The sequence below is a fragment of the Hirsutella rhossiliensis genome (assembly GCF_020360975.1).
Source record: "Hirsutella rhossiliensis strain HR02 chromosome Unknown scaffold00011, whole genome shotgun sequence".
Taxonomy (NCBI): Eukaryota; Fungi; Ascomycota; class Sordariomycetes; order Hypocreales; family Ophiocordycipitaceae; genus Hirsutella; species Hirsutella rhossiliensis.
In genome coordinates, this window is record NW_025408677.1 from 2549149 (window position 1) to 2561426 (window position 12278).

Here is a 12278-nt window from a genome sequence, read left to right on the forward strand (position 1 = left end):
GGAGACCTGAAGGTGGGGGGGGGGAGGAGAGGGGGCTGGGTTGGCAGACCTGTTCCAAGTCTGACAATGGGACCTCTAGGGGGCTGAGAGGTGTGCGAGCTGGCTTATTGACGCTTACCGCTTGGAAGCCTGTGGTGACATGATGCATGAGAAGGCCAGGGACGGAGGGGGGAAAGCAGAGAGCTTTTACAGCCACACGAATAATGTGACCATACGGAGTACGGAGAAGCACGTTTGAACAGTTGTCCCCTAATAAACGGGCTCCCTGTAAGGATCCCTCTCTATTTGGTAACATGACAGGAAAAAAGAGGATACATGACCGTCTAGAGCTCGTCCTTGGAATGGACCCTGCCGCCATCCGCCTCATCCCAGTTGCGGCTCTTGGTATTGACCTCGCGTTGCGCCTCTTCTCCAATGGCGTCAGGCTGACGACTCACAGCCTCCTCATCGACAGATGCAGTGTCCCCCGCGCTCTTCTTGTCTTGAAGCCTTTGCCTTCGCTTTTTGTCCACCTTGGCAATCTCATCATCGTAGACGGTCCACTCGGGGACCTGGCGTCTGGCGCGGTCGAGCTTGGGCTCCTTTGTCTGCGGGTTGTTGCAGAGATCAATAGTGCGCGCCTGCGTCAGGCTCTCATCGCTGCACCACGTCTCGCACCACAGCCATTCCTGCGGCAGACTGTGGATGGGAATGTCGAACTGCATGTGGTTCGGCAGGTCCTGGTCCAGGTTGGACAGGCTGCCCGGATCCGCGCTCAGCGCGTGGTACTGTTGCCGCAGCCGATCGCCGGCGGCGAGCTCTCGGAAGCGGCGCAGGTCGACGACGTAGAGCGCCGAGATGTGATAAGGGCGGCCCCGAAGGTAGGTTGCCCAGTATCCCTGCTTCCAGAAGCGGAATCCTTCCATCTCGGTGCGCGAATCGCACATGGGTGTGAAGCCATAGGGCGCCCCGTCTAAGTCGAGATTGACCAGGTCCATCATGTCAGTCCGCACAATCTGGTCCGCATCGACGAAAATGACTTTGTCGAGCGACAGGGGAAAGAGCACGTCGAGAAACAGGATTTTGTACCCCCAAATCTCGCGTTGCTTCTCCTTCTGCTGCCGCAGCCAATGCGGCCATTTGTACGTCACCATCTCGTACTTGAATCCATACTCTTTGGCCAGGTGCGGGATGAACTCCTTGAACGACGGCGAGAGGAACTGTTCGATGAACCAGAACTTGACGCTGTGCTTGGTGTTCCGCATGGTGGACACCATCATGATGTTGAGCATTCGCTCATACAAGTGCCCACTGGCCACGGAGAAGATGTTGATATCCGCATGCTCCTGGGCCGACAGCGATTTGGCTTTGGATCCGCCAAGAAGCTCTTCGGCAAATTTGATGCCCTTGGAGACTATGCTGCCAGCAGAGGAACCGTCGGCTGTTTCCAAAACATCCTGCTGCTCCATCCCGGGGCGTCGTTTGAGGCGCGGGTACAGCGTCGTTCCCTGAAAGTCCATCAACGCCAACTCAGTTCCCTCGTCATTGGGAGCGGCCTCCCATCCTTGGGCCCCTATACTCTCGATCGTGTAGATATCTGCCGTCCGTCCCTCCTTTAGCCTGATGTTGTAGAAGCCGGGATTTGCCTTGAACTGAAAGAAGCCGAGATTTGCCATCACAACCGTGTCCGTGACCATGGGACTCTTTTCTGTCGCTAACACCAGTTGCGCACCTCGAGGAGGCTTCCCTCGGCCTTCTCTTGAGTGACCCTCGATAAGAATGTGCTCCAGCTCGTACGTGGCGTCGACGTCGGACTTGACAGAGCTCAGTTTGATGTTGTCAAGATCATGGACCGACTCTTTTGGCGCGACAAGCCATGCTGGCGGAACATCCATGCCAACTGTCAAAAGCGCCTCCGATGGCAGACTCCCAAACGTGGCTTTTAGGGCCCTGACCTTGCCATTTTTGTCAAACGAGGGCTTCGAGTCCATGACATATCTGAAAAACCGCTTCAACGGCAGCTCGCTAATTTTCTCGCGGGGGTTTTGTATGAGTTTAAGGTATACCCCATCCAGTTCCGACAATACTTTGAGAATAGGAGCCCACCTTTGGCCCTTCTCACTAACAGGGTCCAAAAGGCCAGCTATGTGGATGCTTGCATTCTCGGGATCTCCTACTTCGATAGCAGCGTGGCTCACGTTCCAAGAATCGTAAAGAGTGGAACGAACGGCCGGCGCCGATTCAAAGATTCCTTCCGGGAGGTCGGAGTTTGTCGAGAGGGCAGTGATGGATGTGGCCATAGCTGCGGCAAGAGCGCTGGAGAGCTTGTCGCTCAGCCCAAGGTCATCAAATGCTGCATAGACTGGGAGAATGCGACGTTTTTGTTCGAATTCCAAGAGTTGCTGAAAGTCATCCGTCGTGAATGGATCGCCCGCGGAAATTGGCCCGATGACTCGACCGTTCAATATGATAATCTTTTGGCCTGGCTCGATCCTGCCCATCTTGAGAAATGCCGAGAGGGCCGGCGCATAATTCTCATCTGCAACAGCGCTCTCGGCCGCTTTGGGCAAGTCACTCAACTTGTCGATTGTCTCTATGGCGTCCAACGTCCCCTCTTGTGCTTTGAAGGCTGAATTCACCAGAGAAGCAGTCAAGGAATCCTCCGGGTTGTGAATGAGCTCGAGGCGTGCGCCTGGGTTGTTGCGTTTGAACTCCAAGGCTGCCAAGACCAGCTCCAATCCGTCAGGGGTTGTCATGTCAGCGACAATCGTTGCAGTGGCCCAATTTTCCTTTGTCGACTCCGAATATGGTTCGAGGACTGGAATAGTGCTGAATAAAGTGGCGTGCTCAGTGTAGAACCGGCTGACATCAAGCATTCGAAGGCCCTTGTCGCTGTCAAGCGCAATGTATTCGTTGCGTCTCGTGGCCGCGCCTTCCAGAAAGACGCCGGGAACCCAAGCCTCTTCATCCAGAGTTCCTTGGAATATCTCTTTCTGAATCGTTTGAAGGTCTTCACCGATCTTCATACTCATCGTCTGCATCCAACTCTGGTCGCGAGTGATGATAACGCCATTCATGAAAAGGAGTCTGCTTGCCGTGTCCGCTTTCAGTCTCTCCGCCCAGTGACGCGCCAATTTGGTCTGTTTCTCAAAGGTCTCCGCCTCGAGTACTTCGGGCAGTGACATTCTCAGAGAGCCCGAGAGCGGCTCCCCACTGGCGACAACTGTGGTAAACTGCTTCTCGTCAACTGCGGTTTGGGGATTCTTCTCCAGGCCTTCAATATAAGCCAAAAGCGCCTCTGCACCGTGATTTTCCAGCAAGTAGTATATCACCTTGGCTTGAGCGGTAGCTTCGACGGTGGACGTCAATGGAACCAAGCCGAAATGTATAGGGATGCCCCGGCTCATGATAGATGCCATCTGAGTGACAGTATTCACGTCCTCACTTTTCGAAAAATCCACAGGCACGACAAGGTTGAAAATATTGAGGCCTATTGGCGGCATCTGGCCAGGAAAGGTGCGTTGCAGCAGCTGCAGGGGATGGTCAGTTTTTGAACTCATGCGGACAGGCTGCGAACATACCGATGACAAGGACTTGGGGTAATTATCATAGCGCGGATCCTTTTCGAGATCATTGAGCCAGACAATGACTCGTCCGTCTTCCAGTCGGTCGGTCCAGTCATATCTAGGCGATTCTTGTTCGCCCTTGGCCATGGAGACGGCCTTGTGGCCGAGGAGCGATACAGCTTGCTTCCCATTGAGACCGAGATTTCGAACACCGTTGATGAGTCTCCTCTCACGGCGAAGCATCTCCACAAGAGCGAATGGTTCGATTTGACGGTCAATGAGTTGAACGCCATTCATCCACAGAACGTTTACTCCAGCAGGGGCGGCATTCGCCTGGCTTTGCTCACGAGCGGTGCTGAAGGCCTTGGAAATGTTATGGGCAGCGATAGATGCAGAGAACCTGGGGAAGTCTTGAGTTAATCTGATGAGCGTTTCGAACGGGTTATCGCTCTCTTGAATAAAGGATGCGGCTTTCGTGCCAAGCGAGACAAGCTCGGACGTGGACAACGGCTTCAAGTCAGCAACTTCTTCCTGTCCGTCGAGAATGTCACCCGACTCCCGGAGTTTCCGCCCCGAGTCCGGAGCGTCTTCTCTGTCGTCAATCACAATGTAATCTGTCCTTTTCAGGGCCAGTTCGACGCCGAAACCGCTGACAGGTAAGGCCTGGGCAGTGCTCGCCTTGCGGAGACGATAACGTAGTCGATACTTGAGTTCCAGAGCGCGAGCCGCTTTGCTCAGAGCTCTGTGAAACTCGCCGAAGGAGTCTGAGGTCGGATCGGCGAAGAGGACAGCTTCCCGACCAGATCCGAGTATGCGGTCAAACGGTAACGCTATTTCACGGCTATGTGGAAGGTCAGATTTATACTTGGACACTATGAAAGGGAAATTGTCACGTACGACGATGAAAGACCCTCTTTGACGAAGCTGTCCAGCGCCGGAGTACAGTACTGCTTTCCCTCGAGCAAGACCCAGTTCTGGCAATGGGAATCGGCGACGAGAGGTTCCACCGCAGTGGTGTAATATTGGTAGTGAGCTTCAACCCGAGGAGCAGCGGACCGGAGCGACAAAGCGAGGTTGAAAGTGGAAAGAGCCTCGGAACTTGGAATGTGGCCGTCATCCTTGAGCACGGCCACGAACTTGTTGTATAAGTCGGCATCAGATGAGGCTGAAGCGAAATGGCCACTCGCAAGCCGGTCGAGCAAGGGAAAGTAGGCTGTCTCGTTCTCCGCCGCCGCAGTCTCGCTAGCCGCGACTTAGCATCCGTACGACGAAGACGGAAGTCAATTGGGGGGAACAAACAGGAGCTCCAGCAGATACGGTCCGGCTGAGAATGCCGCGTTCATGCCGACGTTGACGGACGGGGTGGCGATAGCCGGCAACGCTGCCATGATGGCGGCGCACAGAGCCCATGGTAGGCTGCGGGAACGAGCCATGATGGAGAAGAAGTATGGACAAGCAGACAAACGGCTGGTTGGACCCAAGACGAGCATATGGGATTCTTTGCCTGGGGTTCGCAGCAAAGTTGCCAGTCCTCTGGGCCAGTTACTCAAGCCGAACTGCACACTTGGGCCGCAATTCGATGACGTCGAGTGCAGACAGAGTCAAACAGAGGCCTCGACTCATATCTTTGTCCCCAATCGTCGCGTGTCGAGCAATGGAAAGCTCGCTGAATACAGACAACGGGCACTCCAGCTTAGCAGGCAACGGGCTCTGAACACAGTCGCAACAACAGCTCTCTCAATTAGGTCTAGTGACATGAAATCTGTGAGGTACATACGGATTTAGGGGCCGCTCCGAAGGCGCAAGCGAGCGAAGTACCGGTAACCGGTTTACTTTTGCAGTGCTGGGCAGGTACCTACTTAGTGGATACCTAGATAGGTATACCTTCAAGTTGAGACGCTCAGCACCGGCCGTGACCACGTGCGTACCGTAGAAGAGCACAGTGCACTTCGCCCTGCAGCCGATTAGCCCTCTGGAATACTGTTTCGTTATTGGCCCCAAGGGCTAAATAAATTACGGGGTGCTCTGTTCCTTACCGCAGCGCAGGCACCGCCGGCATCGTACCCTGGCTCGGCAAAACATTGTTGCGGCGGCTAGACGCAGTCGAAGCCCACAATTGAAGATGGACACGATGCTTCAATCGCACGACAGCGCGGCATCTTCCCGCCTCCCACCTCCGTCCCCTTCGATGCACGACGTGCTGTGCTGGCCAAGCTCGCGACAAGCATAGCACTCACGCAAGCTGTCCAGCCAGACTTGCGCTCACCAAGGCCTGCGTGAAACCAATTACCCCCTTCCTGACGCTCGAAGCTGCGGCTTCACCTCCCCGCCAGGATGCAGTCCTCCCCGGGAATGTTGACCAAGGTGCGCGAGAACGGCTGCACGCCATCTCAGCTTCGCGAGCTAACCAAGCTCTAGTTCGAGTCGAAATCTTCAAGAGCAAAGGGCATTGCCTTCCACCCTAAAAGGTGATTGTCGAGCATCAGAGCCACTACTGCCCGTGCTGACACTCTAGCAGACCATGGATCCTCGTGTCGCTCCATTCATCCACAATCCAGCTTTGGGACTATCGCATGGGCACCTTGATCGATCGATTTGAAGAGCACGACGGGCCCGTCCGAGGCGTCGACTTCCACAAGACGCAGCCGCTCTTCATTTCTGGTGGCGACGACTACAAGATCAAGGTCTGGTCATACCAAACCCGCCGCTGCCTCTTCACCCTGAACGGCCACCTCGACTACGTCCGGACCGTCTTCTTTCACCACGAGCTGCCTTGGATTCTCTCGTCATCCGACGACCAAACCATTCGGATATGGAACTGGCAGAACCGCTCGTTGAGTATGTTTTCCAAGCTGACACGTCATCTGGATGGGCTGCACTGACCCCTCAAAAGTCTGCACAATGACAGGCCACAACCACTATGCCATGTGTGCCCAGTTCCACCCCAAGGAAGACCTCGTCGTTTCCGCATCACTAGACCAATCCGTTCGCGTCTGGGACATATCTGGCCTCCGCAAGAAACACTCGGCCCCGACCTCCATGAGCTTCGAAGACCAGATGGCTCGCGCCAACCAAAACCAGGCTGACATGTTTGGTAATACGGATGCCGTCGTCAAGTTTGTGCTGGAGGGCCACGACCGCGGCGTCAATTGGGTCGCTTTCCACCCGACAATGCCCCTGATCGTTTCCGCTGGCGACGATCGGCTAGTGAAGCTTTGGCGCATGAGCGAGACCAAGGCTTGGGAGGTCGACACCTGCAGGGGCCATTTCCACAACGCTTCGGGCTGTCTCTTTCACCCTCATCAAGACTTGATTTTATCTGCCGGTGAAGACAAGACCATTCGAGTGTGGGACCTGAACAAGCGAACTGCTGTCCAGTCCTTCAAGCGAGAGAATGATAGGTTCTGGGTCATTGCGGCACACCCTGAGATCAACTTGTTTGCCGCCGGCCATGATAATGGAGTCATGGTGTTTAAGCTGGAACGCGAGCGTCCCGCCTCGGCCACACACCAAAACGTGCTCTTCTACATCAACAAGGAGAAGCATGTCAAGTCGTACGATTTCCAGAAAAACGCAGAGAGTCCAACATTGGTGTCTCTGAAGAAGCTCGGCAGCGCCTGGGTCACCCCACGGACTTTGTCGTATAACCCTGCTGAGAGATCGGTCTTGGTGACGACGCCGGCCGACGGGGGATCATACGAACTGGTCAACCTTCCAAAAGATGGATCTGGGGCCATTGAGCCGACAGAGACGAAACGGGGTTCTGGCAACGCAGCCATCTTTGTGGCCAGAAATCGCTTTGCTGTGCTTGACACGTCCAACCAAACCATTGACATCAAGGACCTGTCGAACAACACGACCCGATCGTTCAAACCGCCGGCCGGAACATCCGACATCTACTTTGGTGGCACTGGCAACCTTCTCATCATTACCCCCACGGCGGTGCATCTCTATGACATACAGCAAAAGAAGAGCACTGCTGAGCTGTCTGTGAACGGCGTCAAGTATGTCGTGTGGTCCAACGACGGCCTTTACGCTGCGCTTCTCAGCAAGCACAATGTAACAGTCGTGACCAAGACGCTTGAGCAGGTCAGCACTTTGCACGAGACAATCCGAATCAAGAGCGCCACGTGGGATGATGCCGGAGTCCTTCTCTACTCGACTCTGAACCACGTCAAGTACACCCTGCTCAACGGCGACAACGGCATCGTCCGAACTCTGGATCAGACTGTCTACTTGGTGCGAGTCAAGGGTCGCAATGTGTACTGCCTCGACCGAGGTGCAAAGCCCCGGATCCTGCAAATCGACCCCACCGAGTACCGGTTCAAGCTTGCGCTTGTCAAGAGAAACTACGAAGAGATGCTTCATATTATCCGAACCTCGAGTCTTGTGGGCCAGTCGATCATTTCGTATCTGCAGAAGAAGGGCTATCCCGAGATAGCCCTGCAATTTGTGCAGGATCCAACTACGCGCTTTGATCTGGCCATCGAGTGCAGTAACCTCGACGTTGCTGTTGACATGTCAAAGGAACTAGACAAGCCCAAGTTCTGGACTCGCTTGGGCACCGAGGCCTTGGCTCATGGCAACCACCAGATTGTGGAAATGTGCTACCAGAAACTCAAGCAGTTCGACAAGCTGTCTTTCCTCTATCTTGCTACTGGCGATCACTCCAAGCTTGCCCGGATGGCAAAGATTGCAGAGCACCGCGGGGACTTTACCTCTCGATTTCACAATGCCTTGTTCCTCGGTGAAGTCGAAGACCGTGTCCAGATGTTCAAGGAGATTGATCTTTGTATGTTTACTGCAAAGTCCAGTCAAACAGCTCGCTGACTTTCCAAACAGACCCTCTGGCTTATATGACGGCCAAGTCTCACGGCCTGGATGAGGAGTGCCAAGCCATTCTGGAAGCCACTGGTGCGACCGAAGATCAGCTCAACATGCCCGCGTTGGGCGGGTCCCTGACACCGCCCAAGCCGGTTGTGCCGACTTTCAAAGCCAACTGGCCCACAAAGGCTAACTCGCAGTCCTTCTTCGAGAAGGCCTTGCTTGGTCAGGTGGAGGGGCTGTCTCTCGGAGACAAGCCGGCTGGCGCCGACGGAATGGCTTTGGATGACGGCGCGGAGTTGGACGCCGCCACGAAACGAAATGGCGCCCTGGCCGAGGACGAAGACGAAGACGTGGCCGGCTGGGACATGGGCGAAGACGATGTGCCTGAGGCCGACAGCGACTTCATCAATGTCGACAGCGCCGACGCCGGCGGAGCGGGCAGCAGCGAAGCCGATCTTTGGGCGCGAAACTCCCCTCTGGCAGTCGATCACATTTCTGGCGGCTCGTTTGAGACTGCCATGCAGCTCTTGAACCGTCAAGTCGGCGCCGTGAACTTTGCGCCGCTGAAGCCTCGCTTCTTGGAGGTTTACCGAGCATCCAGGACCTTCTTACCTGCCTCCTCCGGCCTGCCGTCTCTAATCAACTATGTTCGCCGAACTGTCGACGAAACGGACCCCCGTCAAGTGCTCCCTATTGTTCCCCGAGACCTAGAGTATCTTGCCGCCAATGACTTGCAAAAAGGATACGATTCCATGAAAGCCAACAAGCTGGAGGACGGACGTGCACTGTTCAAGGGCATTTTGCACGCAATTCTGATCAACGCCGTATCAAGCGAGGACGAAGTGGCTGAGGCAAAGAAGCTCATCATTTCGGCGAGCGAGTATGCCGTGGCCATGGACATTGAGCTGGCGCGAAGGACGCTTGGCGGCCCGGATGTCGTGGCCCAGGATCCAGCCAAGTTGAAGAAGAGCCTGGAGCTGTCGGCGTACTTCACGATCCCAAAGATTGAGGTGCCGCACAGACAGCTGGCTTTGCTGAGTGCGATGCAGCTTGCGGTCAGGAACAAGAACTACAATTCGGCTCTCAGCTTTGCCAACCGCATCATTGCCAACGGTGGATCCAGCAAGATTGTGGAGAATGTAAGTCTCCAAAGGCTGTGCTCCTGCGTAGTCAAGTATCTTTGCTAACTAGAGTCAACTACAGGCCAAAAAGACCAAGGCTCAGTGCGAGAGGAACCCCAACGACGCCATCGACATCGAGTTTGACCAGTTTGCCGAGTTTGAAGTATGTGCTGCCAGTCACACGCCCATCTACAGCGGGACCTCGTATGAAGAATGCGCCTTCGACGGATCCAAGTACCACTCCAAGTACAAGGGCACGGTATGCAGGGTGTGCGAGGTTTGCGAAATTGGCAAGCACGGTAGTGGTTTGAAGCTCTTCGCATAGATGAATAAACGACCCCGGGCGGAACACTGGGTAACTGCTGTATACGGCGACTGAACTAGATGCCGGTGTAGGCGTGGGCGAGGAAAAAGGACCATCAGAAGCTTGCAGCGAGGGTGGAGATGATGAGTGTTGAATTAGGAGAAGCTGGCAGTGTGAAGGGTCTCTCTAGCTTAAGTTCTCAATTCAGGAGCAAAAGACGGGCATTGCAATTGAAAGCTGAAGTAAACTTGTGCATGGAGGTATGACAGGAGGTGGCGAAGTCCAGACCGGTACGAACTTGCAGGGTCATAGCCTGCCTTGTTATGATATTTGGGGTGAATTGACCAATACGCCAATCTGTTATTATTTATACAATTGTCTCCAGTTCGCGGGCATAACCCAACGTGTTCTCGATAACCATCTGGCTAAGATCCTTGCTCTGACCGCCATCTTCGCCCGTCTCGGCCGCATCTGGAAAGAAGATGTGGCCGTCTCTGACAGCCCATCCGCGCTGCCCGGCAAACTGGATGACGTCGCCCTCGGAATCGAGGAACAGGAGAGACTTGGTAGAGCTGATGGGGAGACTGGGATAGGCGCGTTCGCTGCTGCTGGCTATTTCGGAACGGATTTGGTTCTTCAAAATCTAGACAAGGGGAGGGACAGAATGAGCCATGTGTTCAGGTTCAAGCGGGCATTGGCAGGGAGTGGTGATTTACCTCGGAGAAGACGCTGTATTCATCGCACGGCACCTCGCTGCTCTTCATGGCCTTCCAGACTCGGTCATAGCTGCCTTCCATCAACCATCTCTCCAACCTGATCGGGTATCCGAGATAGCGATCGCCCTCGACGTCACCAGAGCTGCCTCTGCCGTCCCTATTGGCAAGGCCCTCGAGTTCGGAGTGAAATTCGGCGTAGCGGCCCTGGGTGAGGAGCAGCAGGAGGCTCAAGCCGGTAACCTTGCTGCGCTCGGCAAGGTTGGGAGGTAGTCTCGACGAGGGCAGTTCGTAAAAGGGCTGGAGCTGGCGGACGTAGCGGGTAAAGGCCTCGGGATTGCGGGCGCGGATGGCGAAGAGGGCACCTTGCTCGTAGGTCTCGCGGGCGAGGGCGAGGAGGTTGGAGGAGGCGTCGGGGGTCGGGGTGAGGGCGTTGAGCTTGAGAAGGGAAAGCTTGGCCTTTGAGAGGAGGCCGTTGGCTTCGGGATAGCTCATGGACGGGGAATGCCGGAGCTGGCCCAGAATCTGGGAGAGGTCGCGGTCTGCCATGGTGGGAGATGGGGTGTCGGCGGGAGCAGTGGTCGGGGAGAGGGGGGCGAGAAGAAATGCGCCGCAGCGGTGGGTTCTATACCGCAACGAGACGGGGAGCTGGTGTTGTTGTCTGGATGGATGATGCGTTTTCTCACAAACTCGGTCGTGTCTCTGGTAGCTCAGTTGCCAGGTACAGTAATAACTAGTAGGTACGTATACCGTAACATGGCCGCGGATGCACGTGGTTGGCTGGCCTTGGTGGGCTGCGGGCTAGGCTAAAAGATGACGCGAGCTTCATGGCCGCCTTGGGCCTGGTTCCGAATTTTGTCATTATGTAATGCACGGGAAAAGGCACTCCCGCCCGGCGGGATCAACAGAAACAATAAGTTACAGTACAAGGATCGTCGGCCACCGAGCACAAAAGGTGTGGCGGGCGGCAGCTGGGCGAGGGCAAGGACAGCAAGCTCTTTGGTTCTAGGCTGTACATACTTATGTACATACCTAGTACGTATGTGTATCCGAAGCACTACAATTGATAGGCAGGTGCATTCTGCAGGTGTCGAGGCTGGGAGTGCTATGTACCTACGTACAGTACTGTACAGTGATACGTAGGTAGGTAGTGATGATTGCACTAGGAAGGCAGGCAGTAATTAATTAGTACCTAGAGGTAGTAGACGTAGCGTAACACGATCATTTCGCCTTGTTGACAAAAGCGGCGAATAAGTTAGTGGAGAGAGGAACTGACTGCCTGGCCAAGGCAGATTGGCCGGGTGGGACATGCGCCTCGCTTGTGATGACGGGAGATGCTCATTAATGGTGCGTTATCCGACCTCGAGTTGCTTGCTGGCTCGGCACCAGTGTTTGGGATGCCTGCCCTTTGCTGTCTCGTCCACCGGCTCGTCTGCTGGTTTGTCCGAGGAGAAAAGGGGGGCAGTGACGACTAGGTAAACCACATCGGACCGGTGCGACGAATCAAGCATTGTGCCCGTACCTTCCGACGACGATAATATTTTACCGAGACAGGGGCCCGGACCTCCGGGTTCTATATGGTGCTCCCGAGACATGAGCGCTTCGCGTCAACAAGAGCGAGAGCAACCACGACCTTGGCAAGCGACCTTGCTGGGTTACCCAGCCTTCTTACCGTCTTACCTGGACGGGTGGATGCCACGTCATTACGGCTGCTTTTATGGATTATGGCTATGCAAGCTTCGCCGCCAACAACAATAAACACACTCCC

General features: G+C 55.1%; 3 protein-coding genes across 3 annotated transcripts; 1 reads left to right on the forward strand and 2 right to left on the reverse strand.

Annotated features, from left to right (window-relative positions):
- Window positions 1-323: 323 nt before the first annotated feature.
- On the reverse strand, window positions 324-4978 carry HRG_09127 (UDP-glucose:Glycoprotein glucosyltransferase domain-containing protein; the record flags this gene model as incomplete). Its single annotated transcript, XM_044867598.1, has 4 exons — window positions 324-3509; window positions 3561-4386; window positions 4443-4787; window positions 4845-4978. 4 exons carry the CDS (start codon window positions 4976-4978, stop codon window positions 324-326), a joined length of 4491 nt encoding a protein of 1496 aa, XP_044717619.1.
- Window positions 4979-5879: 901 nt separating this feature from the next.
- On the forward strand, window positions 5880-9818 carry HRG_09128 (coatomer WD associated domain-containing protein; the record flags this gene model as incomplete). The annotated part of the gene is made up of 7 exons (XM_044867599.1): window positions 5880-5909; window positions 5964-6013; window positions 6064-6383; window positions 6439-7487; window positions 7551-8337; window positions 8388-9511; window positions 9576-9818. The coding sequence occupies 7 exons, from the start codon at window positions 5880-5882 to the stop codon at window positions 9816-9818; spliced, it is 3603 nt and encodes a 1200-aa protein (XP_044717620.1).
- A 346-nt stretch (window positions 9819-10164) lies between these two features.
- HRG_09129 (CSN8/PSMD8/EIF3K family domain-containing protein) lies at window positions 10165-11059 on the reverse strand (the record flags this gene model as incomplete). The annotated part of the gene is made up of 2 exons (XM_044867600.1): window positions 10165-10440; window positions 10514-11059. 2 exons carry the CDS (start codon window positions 11057-11059, stop codon window positions 10165-10167), a joined length of 822 nt encoding a protein of 273 aa, XP_044717621.1.
- Between the last annotated feature and the right edge of the window lie 1219 nt (window positions 11060-12278).